Source organism: Chiloscyllium plagiosum, chromosome 2, assembly GCF_004010195.1.
Source record: "Chiloscyllium plagiosum isolate BGI_BamShark_2017 chromosome 2, ASM401019v2, whole genome shotgun sequence".
NCBI lineage: Eukaryota > Metazoa > Chordata > Chondrichthyes > Orectolobiformes > Hemiscylliidae > Chiloscyllium > Chiloscyllium plagiosum.
In genome coordinates, this window is record NC_057711.1 from 132399239 (window position 1) to 132424306 (window position 25068).

The 25068-nt window shown below is 40.4% G+C and overlaps 1 protein-coding gene across 2 annotated transcripts in view; it reads right to left on the minus strand.

Annotated features, from left to right (window-relative positions):
• pum3 (pumilio RNA-binding family member 3) overlaps nt 1–25068 on the minus strand; it is a 47208-nt gene that overhangs the window by 19899 nt on the left and 2241 nt on the right. For both annotated transcript variants that reach the window (XM_043718526.1, XM_043718532.1), the window contains exons 2-13: nt 22377–22574; nt 20959–21094; nt 17431–17506; nt 16576–16669; nt 16414–16480; nt 13760–13934; nt 10154–10257; nt 7876–7954; nt 5725–5823; nt 4793–4846; nt 2743–2823; nt 690–832 (exon numbers count right to left, since the gene is read on the minus strand). In XM_043718526.1, coding sequence (XP_043574461.1) covers nt 690–832; nt 2743–2823; nt 4793–4846; nt 5725–5823; nt 7876–7954; nt 10154–10257; nt 13760–13934; nt 16414–16480; nt 16576–16669; nt 17431–17506; nt 20959–21094; nt 22377–22574 — 1306 coding nt within the window. The remainder of the gene's footprint in view (nt 1–689; nt 833–2742; nt 2824–4792; nt 4847–5724; nt 5824–7875; nt 7955–10153; nt 10258–13759; nt 13935–16413; nt 16481–16575; nt 16670–17430; nt 17507–20958; nt 21095–22376; nt 22575–25068) is intronic.

A 25068-nucleotide genomic window follows, 5' to 3' on the forward strand; every position in this document is an offset into this window, starting at 1 on the left:
CCCAATTGTAAAACCTGCCCTGTTGCACGCACCTATCTCTCTCCATAACCAAGGTGAAAGTCACAGAATTGTGGTCACCATCACCAAAATGCTCACCCACTAACAAGCCCATCACTTGTCCCGGTTCATTACCAAGTACCAAATTCAATATGGCCTCCCCTCTGGTCGGACAATCTACATACTGAGTTAGATTGATTATGGTTTGCTGGTCAGAATGAATGCAGCTCCAATAACACAAGAAATTGAATACTATGCAGATCAAAATGGTCATTTGGCATCCAAACATCTTTAGCATTGACTCCCTTCATCTGCACAGTGGCAGCAGCATGTACTGTCTAGAAAGTTCCCTGCAGCACCCTGGAACTGTAGTGTCATTGTTAACTTGTTGATGAGTCAAAATCCCAGAGCTCTCTTCCTATTTGCACTTTGAGTGTACTAAAACCGATGGACTACAGCAATTCAAGAAGGCAGCTCACCACCACCTTGTCAAGGACAATTAGGGATGAGCAATAGGCAGACTCATGCAGTGAATGAAGAAAACAATGCTTTAAATCCTGCCAGCTTGTTCATCAATCTATATGAAGTTCGAATTGCTTTCACCAAAATCAATGTAGCGTCCTAACATTTATGTTCAAAGAGCCAAATCCCTGAACACAATTCCAGTCATGTAAAATGCAAACAAATCTGACCTGTGAGTGTTTCCATCACCTTGTTGTAGAAGTTTAATAATCTCTGGCACGGTATGTGCTGGATCCCTTGGACTTAGTAAATATACCAAAACCTTCTTGCCATATTTATTGTCGATCAAGTTTGGCAAAGCTTCATTGATCTCCTGCGAATAGAGAATTGCAGGTATTAAATAGAATAATTCTTCTGTTAATTCTGTTTCCAGTTACGCAGACAAATGTTAAATTAGTCAGAAAGCAATCAGTTAGTTATTTTCTCAATCTCAGTCCAAATTTTATTTCATTTCACACTTTCCTGCCTTAGCCACATTGAGATGTACAGCATGGAAACAGACCCTTCAGTCCAACTTGTCCACGCCGACCAGATATCCCAACCTAATCTAGTCCCATTTGCCAGCATTTGGCCCATATTCCTCTGAATCCTACCGATTCATGTACCCATCCAGATGCCTTTTAAATGTTGTAATTGTACCTGCCACCACCACTTCCTCTGCCAGCTCATTCCATACACCCACCAGCTTCTGCGTGAAACAGTTGGCCCGTAGGTGCCTTTTAAATCTTTCCCCTCTCACTTTAAACCTATGCCCTCTAGTTTTGGACTCCCCTCCCCCGGGGGAAAAAGACCTTGTCTATTCACCCTATCTCGGCTCTTATGATTTTACAAACTTCTATAAGGTCTCTGCTCAGCCTCTGGCACTTGAGGGAAAATAGCCTCAGCTTTGCTCTATATTTCTTGGTGGTGGCAACTTTTACTGGGATTTAATTCAACTGGTGGCAGGCAAAAACAGAGCTCTGAATTCAGATGTACTTTATGAGTGGAATAATATTGTATGGCAACGGCTCAGGAACACTGGCAGTTTGGACAATTAAGTCCCAAAAAGAACAGTGGTTACACACTAATTTAATAGGCTTTAGCAATCCACAGGCTGAGATTGGAGGATGAAAGCTGTTCAGAGAAATTCTCCACAATGAATAAATATGATCCAATAATACATGCTTGAAGATCATGTTGTGGAGGTGCCAATGTTGGACTGGGGTAGACAAAGTTAAAAATCACACACCACCAGGTTATAGTCCAACAGGTTTATTTTAAATACAAGCTTTCGGAGCACTGCTCCTTTGTCAGGTAGCTAGTAGGGCAGGATCATAGGACACAGAATTTACAGTATTTACTGTACACTTTACTATAAATTCTGTGTCCTATGATCCTGCCCCACTAGTTAAGTGACAAAGGATCAGCGCTCTGAAAGCTTATTCTTCCAAATAAACCTGTTAGAGTGTGCTTGAAAATGACAGGGCTAAACTCTGATAATTCTGCCACTCAATAAAGGGTGGCAACTTGATCAAAGTGCTCTCAGATTGTTTTTGGCACATACTCCACTACAAATTATTGCCATTGGGAAGGAACTGTGGAGGGGGGCCAGGAGAGGAGAGAGATCCCATGCACAGAGAATGTTCAAGCTTTGGCTTGCTCATAAAACAATTAAGCCATCAAGGTTTACTGAAACCTCCAAGTACATTTTTAATACAACCTTAAGAAGTTGATTATTTGATTTTCAATTCAACGTTACCTTTAGCTGCATACATTTTATTTAAATAGCAGGCATAACATTAAAAGAAACTACTGTCCCCATTCTTGCTGAGTAGGAAAGGATTAAAAACTCACTTTAGTCAAAACCTTCAAATATACCCTTTCGCACAGAACCAGAAAACAATATTTTATGTTTTTATTGAGATTCAAACTGTTTGCTGCTCAAAGCCTATGACTCTCTTTGGATTGGAAATGTCAGAAATGCTTTCAGCAAAAATCAGAAGTGAAGCATATTCCTGAGCAAGCCATTCCAATATTCAGAGATGGTCATCATAATTCCTGCGTTCACATACCTAATACAAATAACTTTGGTTGGGAATATCATCAAGTTAACCAAAATATCAAAACAGCATCTTGTTGCGTTAATATAAATGATTTCCCCCATTGAAAACAATGTTCTGAACCAGCCCTTGAAGTTATCTTTCCTTCTTTGCCAACTAGGATTGGAAGAGTTCAAATACTCACTGTTAGAATGATCTGTTTCATGAGTTTTGTGTCATCTATACAGTCAAAAGCTGCCATGAGAACTAAATGGGAAAATTCACCCTGTAAAATAATTTATAGGACATGCACAGGTTATTGTTTCAGAATTCAACTTTGCAGATGTTGTACACAAATGCTGCTGTCCAGTGACCTTCGGATTTAAGCGAAGAATGCAAGAAATTACTAAAAATGCGAATATCATTCAAACACTTAGCTCATGCAGTACGAAAATTTAATTCTTAAAATTAAATTTTGATTAGAGAATCAATGTAATTACTCCTTCACTATTAACTATAAATCCAAAGCTGAAGAGTCTAAAAGTTGCACAGTGTGTAGAACTGATGAAGGAACAGTGAAGGAACAGAGATATAATCGACTAAAAGATGTCAAGTTTCAATGAGACGGCTATCAATGTTCCTCCTCATGACTGGGGCTTGTCATCAAAGGCTGCTCCCACACCCATACTTGATAAAATACTGAGAGTCTGTACTAGATGCAAAATTAGGGAAAAATACTTCAAGAAGATGGTGGCGTAGTGGTAATAGCACTGAACTAGTGATCCAGAAACTGATTCAATGCTCCAACCCAGGCTTAAATCAATTAAATTCCAGTAATACTATCTGGAATTACAAGTCTCAGTAATTGTGACCATTAAACTAACAACTGCTGGAATTTTTTGAAGAGGTAACAAGTAGGTTAGACCAGGGAAACCCAGTGGATGTGGTCTATCTAGACTTTCAAAAGGCCTTTGATAAGGTGCCACACGGGAGGCTGCTGAGCAAGGTGAGGGCCCATGGTGTTCGAGGTGAGCTGCTGGGATGGATTGAGGATTGACTGTCTAACAGAAGGCAGAGAGTTGGGATAAAAGGTTCTTTTTCAGAATGGCAGCCGGTGACGAGCGGTGTCCCGCAAATGTTTCTGCATCTCAGCCCTAAATAGACGACTGCTTTTATTCAATATGTCAGTGATCCAAAGCACAAAGGGATCTGGGAGTGCTAGTCGAGGATTCTCTAAAGGTAAACATGCAGGTTGAGTCCGTGATTAAGAAAGCGAATGCAATGTTGTCTCTTATCTCAAGAGGGTTGGAATATAAAAGCAGAGATGTACTACTAAGACTTTATAAAGCTCTGGTTAGGCCCCATTTGGAGTACTGTGTCCAGTTTTGGTCCCCATACCTCAGGAAGGACATACTGGCACTGGAACGTGTCCAGCGGAGATTCACACGGATGATCCCTGGAATGACAGGTCTAACATATGAGGAATGGCTGAGGATACTGGGATTGTATTCGTTGGAGTTTAGAAGATTAAGGGGAGACTTAATAGAGACGTACAAAATAATACATGGCTTGGAAAAGGTGGATGCTAGGAAATTGTTTCCGTTAGACGAGGAGACTAGGACCCGTGGACACAGCCTTAGAATTAGAGGGGGTCATTTCAGAACAGAAATGCGGAGGCATTTCTTCAGCCAGAGAGTGGTGGGCCTGTGGAATTCATTGCCACGGAGTGCAGTGGAAGCCGGGACGCTAAATGTCTTCAAGGCCGAGATTGATAGATTCTTGTTGTCTAGAGGAATTAAGGGCTACGGGGAGAACGCTGGCAAGTGGAGCTGAAATGCGCATCAGCCATGATTGAATGGCGGAGCGGACTCGATGGGCCGAATGGCCTTACTTCCACTCCTATGTCTTATGGTCTAACTGTCTAATAAATAAATGAATTGTGCACTAATTCCTGATATAAAAAGACACCTGCTAACCTTATCTGTGTTTGATCTACAAGCTTCATTGAGATTCAAACTGTTTACTGCTGAAAGCCTACGGCACTCTTTGGAGGGGAAGCATCAGAAAGGTTTCCAGCAAATGGGAAGTGGGGTACTTTCAAGCAACCAACAGGAGATGCAAGGTATTAACAAATTGAGCTGAGGATCCTCCACCTTTTCATTGGTTATTTACTTCACTAACTACCTTACTACCTCAATGTAAAAACAAAAATCTGGTGACATTTCCGAAGGCTACTAGTACAGATCCCATCTTACAGTGGCAATTTTCTCTACGTAGGTCTTCATTGTTTTCACAATAATCTTTCTGTCCTAAGAAGAAAACAAACAACTTTTAGTAAAGAATTGTAACTGAATTCTTACGTATAAGTAACTAATCAAAACAGAAATCTGTTTAAAAACTACATTGAAACAGAAACCGAATTAAGTGATCAGTTTATAATTTGCTTCTTTCACAGCATCAAACAAAATTGTTTAATTGTGACCTAGTTTACACCCAATCCCTCACTTTCATCCTTCTTTTGAAAATGCCATTAGCTGCCAGTTGTGCTCTACTGAATCCAAATGTCCAATCTCACGCTGAAACCTTCAGTATATTGACAGACGATTCATCCATCACAGTTCTTATGTGATATTCATCTGTATGCAGCTCTATTGGCATTACTGCACAGTGATGAGGAGCGAGAACTGTGAACAACCACACCTTCCCTAATTCAAGGGATATTGAGGTTACTTGTCATGCCCTATAATTGCATCACCAATACTCACTTTCATCCTGCCTACTGTCAACAATTTTCACAGAAACTGTGAACCAAAGTGGAAATCTGACTGGCCTGAATAAGACAGCAAACAGCTCAGCATAAGGGGAGCTCCGAGACTGAATTACATGCAAAAATCATGAAACAGTATTCGACACCTTTCTATTTACAACAACATTGAAAATCAGGTCAGAAACAAACACTCTTGAATATGAAAAAGAAACTAACTGGAGAAGTTAAGCTAAAGTTATCCAGGTGTTTTCCTATCGTACAGATTCAGGTGTTAGAACATTTTCTTCAGCATGGTTTGTCAATCACGCGATCAATTATTTATCTACGGGTTCATCCAGGTACTTTCCTGAAAAAAATACATTGCACAATAAACATCAAATGATTAAAAAAAAGCAAAATGCTCTGTTCCTCTTGACTTACTTTCGCGGTTCCATGCCATAAACAGTGCATTGCCACTCTGCTTCCATCATGTGTATGAGCCATATAAATGGCTGCTTCTCGCACAGCTTCTATCATTTCCTGAATTCAGAAATTTCAGATAATTACTTCAGTGTATATACAACCACCATTAATCCTTCAGTCTGGCGATCATTAATTGAAACAAACAAGATAATGACCAAACAAGCAACAAATCAGAAGTGAAACCTATTCTGAAAGCTGAAGTTTCATCAAGGGACAAACCTACATTAAAATTTATTCAAGGTTCATTTGATCCATCAAGCAACCAAACTCCAAAATTCATTATTTTTCCTTCTCCCGCTCATTTTATTGAAGTATATTGCAACAAACACAATGCTCAGAATCAAAACATTTATATTTGAGATAAAATTTCAGCAGGTCTAGAAGCATATGTGGGATGGAAAAGGCCTTTGACACAAAACATTTCACACTATGCAGATGCTCCCAAGCCTTTCATCACTTCCCTTCATTTGATTTTAGATTTCTATTTCCTGGAGTGTTTTGCTTGTATTAGTATTAATAATTTGAATGTACTTTAAAATGTTTCTTCAAAATATCAGTCTCTGCCTGCACCAATGGCTAGCCAGAAAACAGAATAAAATAACAACCAATTTAACATGCAAGAATAAGCCATCCTTGAACAACTGAATGATGATTATAACTTCAAGCATTAGACGACCACTGTGAGTCATACAAACAGGGGTACATGTCACTAGGCTCTTCATCTAGACAGACCCGAGCATCAACAGTTCAAACCCCACTAGAGTCTCTGGTGGAGTCTAAACTCGATGAATAAATCCAGTGCATTGAGTTGGTCTTGGTACCGATGACTGTGAAACTATCGAGTCGGTTCTCTAATGCTCTGAAGGAAAGCTGCCATCCTTTTCTGGTCTGGCCTCCATTTAACTCCAGAACCACAGCAATGTGGTTGACTTTTAACTTCCCCTCTGAAATAGTGAGCTACTCAGTTCAGGTGCAGTTGAATATTAACGACAATCGTTGGCTGCGTCAACAATGCTCATGTATCACAAAAGAATAAAGGTTTGATATTATTTGAATAAATCAATGAAGCTACACCAAGGCATCCATATTTTGGAATTGTTGCAGTGGCACACCTCACCATGATTAAATAAACAATGTGTTTCATTGAACACACTGTGCAAGACCTTTTGCACTGATCTGCATGCAGTTTGCAACATCCTACACACAGCACTCTTTTGTTTTTTGAAATATGGTTTATGCATAAACAGAAACAGAACTTGCTGGAAAAATTCAGCACATCTAGCAGCATCTTTGGAGAGAAAGCAGAGTAAATGGTCTGATCCAGTGACTCTTCTGCAGAACTGCAGTTAACTCTGCTTTCTCTCCAAAGATGTTACCAGGTATGTTGAGTTTTTCCAGCAATTTTTGTATTTTTCTGGTTTCCAGTGTCTGCAGTTTTTAGGATTTTATGGTTTATGTACGGTCAGCATTCCCACCTGGAACAGACATGTTCAACTATTAATTTTGGTTCTCAGTATTGTACACTACATTTTTTATTTGTGCATGTGATGTGGGCATTGCTGGTTAGGGCACTATTACTTTATGAGTTCACACAAAATCTTATACGTGCCTAGAATTCCTAACACAGTAAGGTGCTTCATTTGATTATCAACGTTAACGAGTAACTCAAGAGTGAACACTCAGTCAACTAAAGTTTCTAATTGGCTATCAAAAAATATAGCTGAAACTTTATTGCTGGAACAGCACAGCAGGTCAGGCAGCATCTAGGGAACAGAAGATTCGACGTTTCGGGCACATGCCCTTCTTCAGGATAATATAATCAAGATGAAAAGGGCCATTGCAGTTGATCAAAGACAATAATAATAGATAGTTTTCATGAACAAAATATCAGCTCAGCTGCATGTCAAATGAGCTACTAATTACAGCTCAACCAAGTCAACCTGAAATCTTCTGTTAGTTTCAAAAAGGACTAAATTAAGGATTCACAAGTATACATATATTTGATGATAGACACAAAGGTTTAAATCCACAAGCTAGAAAGTTCAATGTTAACAAATCCTTCAAAACAGATTAAAACAATTACGTAAAATAGAGAGAGAAATCATTTACCGTTCTCATTTTCTCAGGGCAGTGTGTGAAGAAGTCCAAGAATGCCTTGTGTACCAACGTGTGCTTTATTACTGCTTCTCTAGAGATATCCAAGGAGATAAAGTGAATTAAACTACATTTATATGATTAACATCGAATGAAAACTGCACCAACAGGTTAGTTAAGCAGAAGAAACATGTGCATATTTAAAGCAGTTCCCAACTGATTCAGCCAATTAATGTTACACTTCTCCATAACCTTTTGCAAGATGCCTCCTTGTTGGAGCAGGCCCCCCCCTTGTTGGAGCAGGCCCCCCCCTTGTTGGAGCAGGCCCCCCCCTTGTTGGAGCAGGCCCACCCTTGTTGGAAGCAGGCCCCCCCCTTGTTGGAGCAGGCCCCCCCCTTGTTGGAGCAGGCCCCCCCCTTGTTGGAGCAGGCCCCCCCCTTGTTGGAGCAGGCCCCCCCCTTGTTGGAGCAGGCCCCCCCCTTGTTGGAGCAGGCCCCCCCCTTGTTGGAGCAGGCCCCCCCCTTGTTGGAGCAGGCCCCCCCCTTGTTGGAGCAGGCCCCCCCCTTGTTGGAGCAGGCCCCCCCCTTGTTGGAGCAGGCCCCCCCCTTGTTGGAGCAGGCCCCCCCCTTGTTGGAGCAGGCCCCCCCCTTGTTGGAGCAGGCCCCCCCCTTGTTGGAGCAGGCCCCCCCCTTGTTGGAGCAGGCCCCCCCCTTGTTGGAGCAGGCCCCCCCCTTGTTGGAGCAGGCCCCCCCCTTGTTGGAGCAGGCCCCCCCCTTGTTGGAGCAGGCCCCCCCCTTGTTGGAGCAGGCCCCCCCCTTGTTGGAGCAGGCCCCCCCCTTGTTGGAGCAGGCCCCCCCCTTGTTGGAGCAGGCCCCCCCCTTGTTGGAGCAGGCCCCCCCCTTGTTGGAGCAGGCCCCCCCCTTGTTGGAGCAGGCCCCCCCCTTGTTGGAGCAGGCCCCCCCCTTGTTGGAGCAGGCCCCCCCCTTGTTGGAGCAGGCCCCCCCCTTGTTGGAGCAGGCCCCCCCCTTGTTGGAGCAGGCCCCCCCCTTGTTGGAGCAGGCCCCCCCCTTGTTGGAGCAGGCCCCCCCCTTGTTGGAGCAGGCCCCCCCCTTGTTGGAGCAGGCCCCCCCCTTGTTGGAGCAGGCCCCCCCCTTGTTGGAGCAGGCCCCCCCCTTGTTGGAGCAGGCCCCCCCTGGGTAAATGTATGGTAGATATTAAATAGTGCGGATAATTTTCCTCATCCTCCTCAAAGATCATCCTTCCACCCATTTGCTTTCATCTGCAGATTTTTATATACTACATGCAGTTGAGAATGTTGTGCTGGAGAAGCACAGCAGGTCAGGCAGCATCCAAGGAGCAGGAGAATCGATGTTTTGGGCATTGGCCCTTCATCAGGAATGGTCTCCTAGCACAAATACCTGCAGTACCCCACCATGACACCCCACAGTAGCCTCATAGTACTTTGGCTTGTCTTGCCTTTAAGTTCTTCTCTCTAATGAAAACAGCCTCAAGTCCCTCAGCTTTTCCTTGTAAGATCTTCCTACCATACCAGGCAACATCCTGGTAAACCTCCTCTGCACCCGTTCCAGTGCCTCCACATCCTTCCTATAGTATGGCGACCAAAACTGCACACAATACTCCAGATGCGGCCGCACCAGAGTCTTATACAACTGCAACATGATCTCAGGGCTCCGGAACTCAATTCCTCTACCAATAAAAGCCAGATTCCTCTACCAATAAAAGCCAGGTGTGGGATAGAATAAAATTACAGCAAGCTGAAAAAAATGGGGATGATGTACATTAATTTAGGATACTTGCTGGGCATGGACAAGTTGGATCAAAGGGTCTGTTTCCTTGCTGTACATCTCTATGACTTGATTATGTTGTCTGGCCAAAAAAAATCTACTTTACTTAAAAGGTGAAATAGCTCTGGAATAGAATTCCTTAATAATTCAAGAAGGCATTTTATGAAAAGGTATGACCAGAACAGAAAGAATGGAACAGAAACTGATCAGAGAAATAATTAATAGCTCAGGTTTACAAGGGGCTGGAGGGGGTTTCTTGACACAGAATTCCTTACAGGGTTAATGACTCTTTCCCCACCCCTCCTCATATCTGACTTGTGCTGACTAAAGGACTGAGGTACAGGATTGTAACCGTGTGCATCAGAAGATCAAATCACATACTTGAAATAGAGATATATTTTGTTTGGAAGTAATTTGGAATGAGGTAACTTGTTTTGTTTTAATTTAAAAGACTCAATATGTTATAAAGTCACCAATAGTTTTCTTACTTCTGTGCCATAGGAGTGAGGATTTCTTTCATTTCTCCCATTATACTTTCTCGTTTGTCAGGATTGAATTCCAGAACTTTGTCCAATGTTGGACAAAATACAGACTAGTAAATAAAAGAAACACAAATGGTACAATTCATTCCAAATACTGATAAAAGAAAAACTTTTAAAAGCATGTTCTAAAATCATATTATACTGACATGCTACACATTAACTACATTGCAACTTCTTTGTACAGCATCACTGATGCCTGGTTGTATGTGGAAGACACTCAATAATAAGATTAACTCAATGTGCTGGAAACTGATAGGACAAAGCCAAATCTCAGAAGTCTCTATCACATTATTGTTATGCACCACGTCATCTCTTTTGGAGCACATAGATACTTTTCATCTAAACCTACACTGTCTTTACTACATTTTGTTGTACAATAGCAATTATAGTCTATTAAGTCTAAAATGAAAACTCTAAAATTAAAGTGGGGGGAGGGGGGAGGCAGGAGGTCGATCAGGTTGTATGTTGATAATTAAGTTTTTTCTATTCTTTCAGAAGGTGTGGGTGTCACTGCAAGGTGAAGCAATATTTCCTTGGACTGTTGGAATTCTGTAACGTGGCAGAAACAGTATAAATGTTTTAATTAGCTCTAAAAATGTGGGTTGAGGAGGGAGTTTAAATAGCATGTTCAAACATACAGCATTGACATTAATGGCCCTGATTATCCAGTCCAGCTCCTGAAAGATACACGTTTGGGTCAGGTAGAAGTTCCAAAGCACTGACTCTGCATGAATTTGCGCATTTGCCAAGTTTTCCCTCAAGACGCTGGGCAGAGTGCAGATAAGATCAGAAATGATATATAGACAAATGGTAAACAAAAATCAACTGAGGGTGCTGAATAAAACTTTTTAAAATTTTGATAGCATTGACACACAATGTTTGCTGCTGTGGTGCAAAACGTAACTAGAGATCATCAACATAAGGATATACTACACTGGTCAGGAATCCCTCACCTGAAAACCTTGGGAACAACGGGATTTCAGATAAAGGGTCTACTAGTCTGTTCAGGCCCCTTGGAAAAAACTTTGCTTAACTTAAATGTGAAGCTTTTTTTTTCAAAGTGCCTGAAGGAACCTGTAGACACAGAGTGCAGCACTTTAGAAAATAAACTTCGCTTTGAGATCCATTCAGGGCTAGCTAGATTTCTGTTCCAAAGGGTCAGAAGGCAGTGTCTCGACAAGTCTGCTTCTGATAAAGTTTTTGGTTTTTAGGTCTTTTCAGTTTTCAGACATTTGGATAATCAACATCTAAACTACAACAGTAAAATAATCAAATAGGAAGTTGAAAAGAATTTTTTCCAGCTAAAGGATGGCGAGATTGTGGGAACTTGCTACCACAGGGAGCAGTTGAAGTACACATTATAGGTGTAGATGAGTGGAAATTAGGCAAACACATGAGGGGAAAGAATAGGATACAGTGGTACGTTTAAAGGAGGAAACATGAGAGGAGGCTTAAGTGATGTACAAACACTGATACAGCTCAGTTGGAATGAATGGTTAGGGTCTGCCCATACATGATCTATAATCCGAAATCACCAAAGAAGTTAGTAAGTTTGCAGATCACACCAAAATTGGAGGGGTAGTGGACAGCGAAGGAGGTTACCTCAGATTGCAATGGGATCTTGATCTGCTGGAAAAACACAGCAGAATCGACGTTTTGGGGAAATTCCTGAAGAAGGGCTTATGCCCGAAACGTCGATTCTCCTGCTCCTCGGATGCTGCCTGGTCTGCTGCATTTTTCCAACAATGGTACTCCAGCATCTGCAGTACTCACTTTCTCCCAGATGGGTCAATGGGCTAAGGAGTGGCAGATGGAGTTTAATTTAGGTAAATGTGAGGTGCTGCATTTTGGAAAAGCAAATCAGTGCACAACTTATATGCTTAATGTTAAGGTCCTAGAGAGTGTTGCTGAATGAAGAGACCTTGGAGTGCAGTAGAGTCACAGGTAGATAGGATAGTTAGCAAGTGACAGAACATCTGAAAATGAACCTTCCAGCTCAGTGAACAAACCTAACCCAGATAGGATAGTGAAGATGGCATTTGATATGCTTCCCTTTATTAGCAAGAACATTGCCGATAGGAGTTGGGAGGTCATGTTGCGGCTGTACAGGACTATGGTTAGGCCACTGTTGGAATATTGCATGCAATTCTGGTCTCCTTCCTATCGGAAGGATGTTGTGAATCTTGAAAGGATTCAGAAAAGATTTACAAGAATGTCGCCAGGTTTGGAGGATTTTAGTTACAGGGAGAGGCTGAACAGGCTGGGGCTGTTTTCCCCGGACCGTTAGAGGCTGAGGGGTGACCTTATAGAGGTTTACAAAATCAGGAAGGGCATGAAGAGGATAAACAGACAAAGTCTTTTCCCTGGTTTGGGGGAAGTCCAGAACTAGAGGGCATAGGTTTAGGGTGAGAGGGGAAAGATATAAAAGGGACCTAAGGGGCAACATTTTCACGCAGACGGTGGTGCATATATGGCATGAGGTGCCAGAAGAAGTGGTGGAGACTGGTACAATTACAGCATTTAAAAGGCATCTGCTTGGGTATATGAATAGCAAGGGATATGGGCCAAGTGCTGGCAAATAGGACTAGATTAGGTTAGGATACCTGGTTAGCATGGACGAGTTGGACTGAATGGTCTGTATCCGTACTGTACAGCTCTATGATTCTATTAACATTTTTTCATTTTGAAATGAATAAACTATTTAATTTGATACATGAACACAGCAACATTACGAAGGTTGTTAGAAATGACAGCTTCCTTCCTATGGTGTGCATTGTCTTGCAACTACCCCTTTCCAAGCATGGTGCTTAAAACTGAAAGCGGAACTGGTCAGATTTTATTCAGTTCAGATTGATCACCCTCAACTACAAAATCAAAAGGACACAGTCAGAAGGAAATATTCAACTGTAATATTTCGAACTAGACTAGAATGGAGGGAAGGAAAAATGTAGTTCAAAATTAGAGTAATAATGTTTGCATATAAAAGGAGAAAAAAAAAAGATTCATTGGATCCCTACAATGTAGAAGCAGGCCATTCAACCCACCAAGTCCACACCGACGCTCCGAACAGCATCTCTCCCAGATCCCATCCCCGTAACCCCACTTTTCTTATGGCTATTCCACCTAGCCTGCACATCCCTGTACACTCTGGGTCAATTTGACATGGTCAATCCACCTAACCTGAAAATCTTTGTACTATGGACGGAAACTGGAGCAGCCCAGAGGTAATCCACACAGACACGGGGAGAATGTACAAACACCACACAGACACTCGCCAGGGGGTGGAATTGAACCTGGGTCCCTGATGCTGTGAGGCAGCAGTGCTAACCACAGAGCCACAGTGCGGCAGGTAATTGGAAACACTTCAAAAGGTTGTTAAAATAGCGTGTGTGACTATTTGAGTTAATGCAAGTGTCGATCCTCTCATTGGCAATTTATCACATTTGTATTAATATTTATTTCAGTTACAGTATAGAAATAAAAATGGTTAAAATTGACAAAGACACAACAAAACCTTTTTTTCTGGACTCAAATACAAGTGTTAAAAATTACCTTGCAAATCATGAACATGTTTCCATAAAGTTCCTCTGTTAGCATTTTCCTCTGTTCGAATATCGCTTTGTCATTGTACGCATATTCCACAATTGCTGATGCCTCAGAATGTCGTAACATTTTTTTCACTTCACCTTTAAAACTTTTGATTATTTCTGCTACTTGCTGCTTGGTTCTGGCAAAAATAAATCCCACATGAAATCTATTTAGACTAATAAGTTGCATAGCAGCAAAAGATTTTATTTAATAAGTTCACACTTAGAATAATTTCGCTACTGCTCAAAATCAAAGCAAGCATTATAAAAATTAATATTTGGCAGATACCCATAAAGAAAAATTAACAGCTCATCTAAGTGCACTCAAGAATTTGTTAGATGTTAATCAATAATAAACTCCACCCACTTTACCTGTAGTTTCACTGATCTCTGTACATATTTGTTGCAGAGAGAGAACTGGCATCCAATGCTGAATACTTCCCCTTTTTAGCTTCCACAAAATGAAGAGATCATTTTAAGAAGCAAAAGGATTACCCCAGTATCAATAAAGCAAACAGAAAAGCTATGACAAGACCAGAACTATAGTCTTTCGGCTCCAAACCCCATCTATCATTTCTGCAGGTATTCCATCACATCCTCCTGCTTCTTTTGCTTTCACTTACTTCCTACTCCAGAAGATTATGTCCTAAACCATCCTGGGAAATGCTTTTTTTGCCTTATTCTAGTTCTGTTGGTTTGCCATCTGTGTCATACAGGTCTTGATGTACTCTTTCCACTTATTATTTTATTCAATTTCTATAAGAGGCATATTACCTCTGCTACCGATTCCTCTTTCAGCTCGTTTGCGCCCCCTTCCTTTCATCAATTTCTGTCTTTTCTCATAAAAGGTGCCTGCCTTTCCTTCTTTCTTTGAAGTTCTACCTATTCTCTATACTGATTTCCCATTAAAAAATCTCTTACTCAGTCTGTCTTTTTTCTTTTCATTTGTTGCTTGTTTGCTCTAGAACAAAGAGCAAAACAGCACAGGAAAAGGCACTTCATCCCTTCAAGCCTGCGCTGACACATTTTGCCCTTCCATACTAAAACGGTCTTCACTTACAGGATCCATATCTATACACTTCCTATTTGTGTATTTTTTCAGGCGCTTTTTAAATGCTGCTACTGGCTTTGCTTCTAACACCTCCTCTAGTAGTGCAATCCGGGAACTCATCACCCTTTGTGTGAAAAATATACCTCGCACACTTCTTTTAAACTCCCCCCCCCTTGAACCTGTGTCCCCTAGTAATTGACCCCTCCGCCCTGGGAAAAAGTCTGATATGTTCCACTCTATCCATGCCATTCACAATCTTATAAACTTCTATCAGGTGAAAACAAACCCAGTCTATCCGACCTTTCTTCATAAGCTGAAATCCCCCATACCAGGCAACATCCTGGTGAACCTTTTTTCACTCTCTCCAAAGCATCCACATCTTTCTGGTAATGTGGTGACCTCAACTGTGCGCAAAGAACTTAGAAAGGTTAAGGGGAAATCTGGTTGAAGTCTTCATGACATTATCAGTAAGAGACAGGGTCAATAAACATTAACAATTTCCACTGGTCGGGGATTCTAGAGCTTGGGGGCACAGTCTAAAAATTAGGGCCCGACTGTTCAGGGGAGATGCCAGAAAGCATTTTTACACAAAAAGGTGGTAGAAGCTCGGAACTCTATTCCACAAATGTCAGTTGATGTTTGATGAGTTGGTTGTTTAAAATCTAAGAGAGATAAACTTCAGCTAAGCAAAGATGTTAAGGAAATATTGGCCAAAGGCAAGCATTTGGAGTTGGGCCACAGATCAGCCATGATCTTACTGAATGGTGGAACAGGCTGGAGGGGCTGAATGGCCTCCTCCTCCTCCTGTTCCTATGTTTATCTTCATTCGTGTTTTTAGCCATCGACTTCCATTAGTTTTGCAGAGATTCCTGACCTTCTATCTGACTTGCCTTTAAAACATTCCAATGGCCCGTTTTGCATTTTAGAGAGAGAGAGAGCGTGAGAGAGAGCACGCGAGAGAAAAGAGAGGAGCACACCCACACATGCCAAACATCTCTAGTGTAGAAGGACAGATTGTTAATGCATATCAAAAACTTCCAAGTGTTCAGAGTGGCAATATTCTAAAGCAAAATAACGTGATGGAGTTACTTGAAGACTAGAAAGAGGTAGAGGGACAATGACTGAATGTTAAACAATTTGAAATTGAAAACATGAGGCTTCTATGAGTCACTGAAGGGAAACAGTTAAGAACATGAAGTGTGAAGAAAGGAGCAGAGGGCTTGCCCTTAGATAGATGTTTGCTACGTCATGGCCTCCACTCAGGAATGTCCCATGTTCACATGATACAATATCTGAAACTCCATGCTCAACAAGAAAATCACAGGTATAGCACTTACATTCTTTCATTCCACAATGCAGCACATACAAGCCAAGCTCAGCAATCTTGTAATCCTAACCCTATTCCCAAATGAGAGGCAGTTTAGGATTTTAGCCCTGACAAAATTTAAGCCACAAGGATAAAGCTGTCATGAAGAACAATTTAGCAGATGATTTAGTGTGTTATAAATCCAACAAGTTACATAAATACTGTGCATTCCTGCCTTCAGGAATCTAAACGTTCTACTTACCCATACATCAGAATTTTTTTTACAATATGTCTGCCATATTTGGATTTGCTTAAACTAACCAAATGCTCTGTAAATAAAACACAAATCAATGTCAACCAAAAGGAAGCATTTAAACAATATCTTTTCTCAATGTAATGAGCAGCTTACAAAGAATTTAGGTACCTTTCAATTCCTCAAAGACCTCTTGTCTTTGTTTTTCATCTCCAAACTGAACATAACACTGGATAACTCGAGCAGAATCGTGTGCAAAAGCAATCTGGCAAAATGGTAAAATACAATTCACCAGAAATTCAAAATCTGCTGCTTCTTTAACCACAAGGAATTACAGATTCGGTGAGATAAATTCAGGCGACACAATCCCCAGCAACACTTTCAAGAGCATTTTTGTATCAAGTTAATAATCCAATGCTTAAAGACATCTTAGAAATCATGCAACTGGGTTTCCTGTGATCGTACTCACAACAAGTCAAATGACACATTGTTTATAAACAGGAGAATAGCAAGTTGGAGCTGTGCTTAATTTGCCCAAAAGGCAGCAAGGCAGTCTACAAATTAGAATTTAAATGCAATTTGATGACAAGTTTGCCAGATGGAAAACTTCCAATTCCTAGGCAAGGTAATGAAAAACAGCATGAAGTAACTGCCCATCTGTATTTTTAAATTTCAGCATATGCTAGTGTTAAAGCTAAAATGTGATAGATATGCTCAGAATCTGCACAACGCCTCAGGCACCACTTACAGAGAAACCTTTTCCTCTTAAAAAGGACAAAATGTTATATAAATGTGAAAAATAGTGTATTATTCTGTTAATGAAGGGGAAGTAAACTTCACTTTTCATCCTAACTGAAAGAAATGAATGATGTGATTCATAGGTTATTGACTGGAACACTCAAAACACCAATTAAAAAAACATTTTCAATATTGGGGCGACATTGAAATTTGAATTGAAGTCACTTTTTACACACGAAATAGACTTAAAACCAAAAGGTTGAAAACAGAAGTTGGAAATAGCCGTACATTTTTAATGTTTCCATGGACCAACTTCTGCAATTCTTTCATCAATTCTGCTCTCTTCTCTTTACTGCACTCTTTCCTGCATTTCGAAAGATACAAATTGTATGAAGTGAGGTTATTCTGTAAACAGTAAATTAACTTTTAAAAAAAAAAACACTATTTTCTCATTATACTTTATAAACATAGTGCTTTTCTAAAAAAAAAAGTACAATACTTTGACCATGAAGGTGAATCAGCAAGGAATTTGAACATTTGACATGCGCAAATAGCTAACAGCAAGAAAGGGGCATGGTCAAAAACTCAGTACATTCAATGCAATTATTGTTAGCTTAACAAATCACTAAAATAGCTGATGAATGTAGAATTGGCACCCACAGCTGGGCCAATCCAAGAGCTGAAGGAAGAATCCAATTTAAATGATTAATTTGAAGCAGCCTTCTGATATACCCTCGAAAGCAGTAAAACAATAATTGTTTTGAGTATTACAGAAAAAAAAATGGTTCAAACCTTTTCATTTGGCACTCATCACAGCACTTCAAGAATATCAAAACTTCAAAGGGAACAACAATTTATACTGTGTGAGATGAGGGTGCAGGTTGCATTTCCTGTGGGATAATAGCTACTCCAATCAGATCATAGCTTGTTGCATACTGAGCAAATTCCTGAACGTACCCAACACGTTACTTCCTGTGCTGAAGAGTGCCCAGTACACACCAGATTACTTTGGAATTTAAGGTGTCTCAAAATTCCAGCAACAGGTGAAGTCAGTCACCTGTTGCAACAAGACCAGCACTCGTCACACAGGATGCTGCCCCACAGTCAAACAGTCATTCTGCCTGCTACAAAAATAGGAAACATGTACATATTCAGTCCTGGGGTGATGCCAGGTATGTGGGATACACTTCCTAAATGAATGGCAGATTGTATCAAACAGCATGTCCTTCAGCTGCTCATAATGGGCAGAGTACTGGCCATACAACCAGTCCATTCTTACAAAATTCAGAACATAATGTCCAACCTTTGATATGGAGAACACTTGCTAAACAATTACATTAACAACTGTGGGTGGCACAGTGGCACAGTGGTTAGCACTGCTGCCTCACAGCGCCAGAGACCCGGGTTCAATTCCCGCCTCAGGTGACTGTGTGTGTGTGGTGTTAGCACATTCTCCCTGTGTCTGCGTGGGTTTCCTCCGAGTGCTCTGGTTTCCTCCCACAGTCCAAAGATGTGCAGGTCAGGTGAACTGGCCATGCTAAATTGCCAGTAGTGTTAGATGAAGGGGTAAATGTACGGGTGGGTTGTGCTTCTGCGGGTCGGTTTGGACTTGTTGGGCCGAAGGACCTGTTTTCACACTGTAAGTAATCTAAGTAATTCAAGGGGTTCACAGTGTCACTTCGCTATGTGTGTTGTAAGCTACCCCCCCCTCCATTTACCTCTCCACTCTGGAGGCTTCCTGCCTCTATTCCTGATGGAGGGCTTTTGCCTGAAACGTCGATTTTCCTGCTCCTTGGATGCTACCTGACCTGCTGTGCTTTTCCAGCACCACTCTGATCTAAACTGTGTGTGTTGTAAGTCACATATTCACTAGCATGACCCTGTCCTTTGCAAACACAGAGTATGCAAATGAATTGCACCTTTTTCACCTGGAGAAAACCTTGAAGGACAACACTGCCTGGTACATTCCCTGTGGCAATGCTTGATGAATCAAACTCAAACTGCCGGGCTGAATTTAAACAAAAGCTTGGCAGTTAATTGTTCCCATTATATTCTCTATGGCAATGCCTCTCTCAATCAGATTCCACCTGCTAACCAATCAGCATTCTGTCCTTTTGAAGTATAATGGCATTCCCTTTGAAATTTGATATTGTGATTCAGTCCTGATGACTGTAAGCCAAAACTTTTCAACATCATGTTTTTTCTCAAGTATTGTACTGTCAAGCAACTAGTTAAAATTAATTTCCCAAAACATACAAATACATAAGAAATTTACAATGGAAGCACCTGCCCACAAATGCTAAATATTGACTTTTGTTTTAACAGATACTGTAGGTTAGAACCGGTTTTCATTTACTGATTTTATTGATAGTGGATCACCTCCAACTGAAAATCATGTTACTTCATGGTTTCATAGTAACATTTTTCAATATCTATATCTTTCGTTAAAATACACCTATTTTGGGAGAAACAAGATTAGGAAAGCAATAGTGATAAATTATTCAACAGTTAGGAGAGCAGGCAGGTATTTCTGTAGTGGCAAATGATATTCAAGGGTGCTATGTTGCTTTCTTGGTCTCAGGGTCCAGTATGGCACCGATCAACTGCAGACATTCTGAAGCTTGTTAGCTGTATTGGTACCAACGACAAGCAAGCAATCAGGAAACAGACTAATGAATTGGACTTCATAAGGTCATAATCTCTGAATTGCTTTCAATGCCGTGCGTTTCAGCGCACAGAAATAAGAGAATACAGCAGGTGTACAGTTGCTAGAGAAATAGTGCAGGTGAGAGGGTTTTACATTCCTGAAGCATTGGGATTAGTTCTGGGAAAGTGGGACACGCACAGATCAAAGGGTTTGCAGTTAAACAGAGTCAGGATCAAGATCCTTACAGAAAGATTGCTAGTGCTGGGGAAAAAAGGGAAGACAAGTAGCAGTAGGATAACAAATAATAGGGTCTGGTGTGAGGATGGAATGAAAGAGAATACAAGAACAATTAAATTGGGTTGTGCACACAAAGACAAAGTATGGTAAAGGAGGTTAGTGAATTCCTGGCAAGAATAGCCTCGTTGGGATATGACGATATGGTGCTAAATGAAACTAGATTCAAAACAGGAAGAGGGCGATCAGGTATCAAATATAGAGGATCCAAATAGATTCTGGACATGACTGCTGGACTTGCAGGACATCTTATCTATCCATCAGAATAATGCAGTCCCTCCTCTTCTCATAGCCATACATAAGAAATTACATTTAAAACGCCAATCAAAGTAGGCAATTTGATTTAAATGAAATCCATAATAGCTGCTTTTAAGTAACTGCAAGATTTGAGTTGAGTTCGAAGCAATTATTTAATAACCGAGTCTATAAACTTTGGTTCAACCATATTCTATCGATGGCAATCCTAGAATAAAATAACTACATTTCCATTCCCATCACATTTAAACCATACTCAAGGTTGGTATCAGCCAGGAGAATATTGATATTCGAAGATAAAATCACAGCCATTAAGGTAGTGTTAGGCAAAGTCATGGTGCGATACAGGAAATGTATAGATCAGAGAATGGGCTGCAGTTAAAATGATCAAGTTGAAAGTAATTTTCTTGGTGGATTGCAAGCAACCTCGATAGTAAAGTAATAGAAACAAGATCAAGGAAAATAAAGTACCAAGTATTTCAGATAAGACGAGCGCTCAACTTTCTTAAATTGGAGGGAGGCTTTATGGATGATTATTAACAGGAATTAAACTAGAAAATCTAATTATCTGACTTAAGGTGAGTATATATCAAGGTAATAACAAACTTTGTTAAAAGTACCTTCTTACAGTTTCCCATATATGTTTTGAGCGGACAACTAAATCATAATTGGTTTTCTTGTCCAGTTGTCTGTTTTGCTTTAGTTCTTTTTTCTGATTTTTGTAATCACCCCATTTAGGTTTCTTCGCTGTTGTGCCTAAAATACAAAATATTACTAGCTTCACTTCATACCCAACACATAATATCTGGCATATTATACATGAACTTAAAATCAAATATAGGCTACTACATAGCGATGTCTGATATATTCAAGAGACCTTTTGCATCATTCAGAAATGGAGGAAAAGCAATAACGTCTGAGCATACATCCCGAGGCATGGAATTAGTTAAAAAAAGAATAAAAATTAACAAGGTAAGATTCCTAAAATAATTATAAAATGATTATATTAGATTAGGTTTCTAAAACCTAAGAATAAGCAGATCATTTGGTTACATCTACCTAAAACAAAGATTTTACTGTTGGTAAGCATATACCTAAGGGGCACAACAGCAATATAATTTTCTTTGTTCTCCATTTTCGATGTTCTCCACATCAAGGAGAAGGGAACTGTGTTTACGGCCTTCCAAGCAAGAACTATAACCTCACAGTGAGAGCTAGAGGAATGGTAGATTTGTGTTAATTGAAGTTCTACATGAAAGAATGGTGAAGGCAACATGACTTTTAAAAGAAAAATTGCATTGGACTGGCAGGTTCATTCCTGTACTTGATAAAATGAAATCTTCAAATCTTTGAAGGTGAGTCCAAATAACAGTGCAACAATAATTGTGGTGCACGCAGATGGGTCAAGCTAGCAGTTTAACTGGTACTGCTCTCCGACCTACATTGGAAACAAACACTCAAAAACAACATCGCAATGTCATCCAAGACCAAGAAGCCATGTATAGACAACTATACCGATTGCTCAGCAGCATATAAGTCAGCATGGCACAGCACATAAGATTGATGGCTGTTGTTCCATTATTTATGTGGCAACATTTTTTTCTTCCAATAATTACAAAACATAAAAAGTCTGACAAATTGCATCAGCACTAGTTAAATAAGCAGACGCTTTAGAAACAAATTTGTTGTCAATAATTGGCAAGGTTTTTAAACATTTAAGTATCTGTTCACTCATTTAAATAATTCTTCAACTGTATTTATTGATGAATGTATAAGGGTTTGGAATATTAATCCAAAACAACTTGAAGAAAATATATACATAATTTAAAAGCAATAAGTTACATGTATATTCATATTATATACAAAACAGACAAAGTTTGAAATGACCCAAAATCCAGTCAATGATTTTCATGCATCCGTATTTTATCTACAAATTTTAAAAGATGGATTTGTAAAATTTTCTTAAAAAGATCAGCAATTACTTGCATTTTCATTTGCAAAGGAAAGTTCCACTAAAATAAATAAATCAGCTCCATACCCTCTTTGTTTCCAGAAAACAGTTTCCGTTTTTTTCCAGTCTGCTGCTTTCCCTTGAACTTTGCGGCATATATTTTTCCAGTACCATGTTCCAGCTTTTTGGGATTATTTGTTTCTGTCTCTTTCTCCTTCTTTTGAGTGATGAACTTTGATTTTCCTTTTCCATCTCCACCATTCAATTTTTTCAGAGTTTCAGAACCTACATAACAAAGTAAGTTAGACATATTCTACAGTAAGGAGAAAGTGAGGTCTGCAGATGCTGGAGATCAGAGATGGAAATGTGTTGCTGGAAAAGCGCAGCAAGTCAGGCAGCATCTAGGGAACAGGAGAATCGAACAAACTTTCCTCATTCCTGAAGGAGGGCTAATGCCCGAAACGTCGATTCTCCTGTTCCCTAGATGCTGCCTGACCTGCTGCGCTTTTCCAGCAACACATTTCCATATTCTACAGTAATAAAACATACAAGTCCCTGGCTTTTAAATGCCTTACAGTTTACACAATGAGTAGCTGTGGCTTGTTTGTATAGAATTTCAAGCAAGTGAAAGACGAGCAAATGTGACAAGAGAAAGCACTAAAGAGATTGCAAGATTACAAAGGGGGAAATGACAGTGTAGTAGTGATATCACTGCACTATAAACCTGGAGAGCCATGTTAATGGTCTGGGACATGGGTTCCAATAGAAACTAGAGGAATTTAAGTTAAATTAATATAAATCCATAATCTAATGGTGATAATGAAATGATCAATTGTTGCAAAATCTCAACTGGTTCACTAATGACCTTTAAGGAAGTAGATTTGTTGCTCTGATCCAGTTTGGCTTAGATGTGATTCCAGACTTTCAAATACCCTCTGAAATAATAAGTCTCTCAGCTCAAAAAGGAATTAGGGATGGACAACAAATGCTCCAATTACCAGCAACATTCACATCCCATTAACTAAACTAAAAAGGTGCTAGAATTAAAGAATGAGAAGGAGGAGGATGGAGCAGCCACACGTGAAACGTAAAAATCAACATAGACCACTTGGTCAGATTACCATTTGGGTCCTGTGTAGATTTTCTTTTTGAAAAAGTGCACAATTCCGGATTTCAAATGAAACATAACTTGTGAAAAATCAATTGTTAATTTGAAGCTGAGCTTTGATATACATGAACTGTTCTGTACAAATATTTTAATTCAAAAATAATTCCTAATTTCTCTTAAAACATAATGTATTTCGTGATCTGTACAGTTGCAAGCGCAAAGCTTTTGTATTTGTAAAATAGTTACCTGAAAGTTTATCAGAATTTGATTTCATTTCTAAATACAACCTAACATTAGAAGTGGAATTACATTTAAATATTTTATTATTTTCAAATGCCAAAAATCTCCTTCACAGAAGCCCCACAGTGGGGAAACAGACCATTTGACCCAACAAGTCCACACTGACCCTCTGAAGAGTGACCCACCCAGATCCATTCCCCATTACTCTACATTTACCCCTGACCAATACATCTCACCGACACATCCCTGAACACTATGGGGTAATTTAGCATCGCCAATCCACCTAACCTCCACATCTTTGGACTGTAGGAGGAAATCTGAGGAAACCCACACAGACACAGGGAGAATGTGCAAACTCCACACAGACAGTTGCCAAAGGGCGGAATCAAACCTGGGTCCCTGGTTATGTGAGGCAGCAGTGCTAACCACCAAGCCACTGTGCCTACTGAAATCTACTGAAATAACTAAATTGACCTTCGATTGCAACCAAGAATAAAATGAGACAAAATCCATTTCTGCATCTTTGACTAAATAGAAAACACAGATTGGTAACAACTAAACTGGTGAAATTGGCTGAAAGATTAATTTTGTAACTATTTCGCAAATCACATAGAAGAGGCCTATTCTTCACTTGCACTGGAAACATAACTAATTCCAAGACTAAAGTATTTATTAATAAAAATACTAAACTTGTATTGTTCTGATTAGTCATGTTATTGAATTAGCAGTACGCGACCCTACTTGCCACTGACCTCAAAGCAAGCCATTCACAGAGTCCTGATCTCTGCAGCACAGCCCTCATAGAATCATTGAATCCCTGCAGTGTGGAAGCAGGCCATTCGGCCCACTGAATCCACACCAACCCTCTGAGGAGCATCCCACCCAGACTCACCCCATCCCTGTAGCCCTGTACGTTCCATGGCCAATCCACTTCCCCTGCACATCTTTGGACAGTGGGATGAAACCAGAAAACTTGGAGGAAACCCACACCGACAGTTACCCAAGAGTGGAATTGAACCTGGGTCCCTGTTACTGTGAGGCAGCAGTGCTAATCACTGAGCCACCATGCTGTCCCTGAGTGACTGAAATGTGGTGCAAAGTCGAGGAGACCTCTAGCAGTGATAGCAAACAGGGTAAACAGCCAATCAAATTGAAATATTTCCAAAGACAGCAAAGCAGAAACAGTAAAACAGAACTATGAATCCCTTCACTTTTAATTTAAAATTACAGATAGAGTCATAGAGATGTACAGCATGGAAACAGACCCTTCGGTCCAACCTGTCCATGCCGACCAGATATCCCAACCCAATCTAGTCCCACCTGACAGCACCTGGCCCATATCCCTCCAAACCCTTCCTATTCATATACCCATCCAAATGCCTCTTAAATGTTGTAATTGTACCACCCTCCACCACATCCTCCGGCATCTCA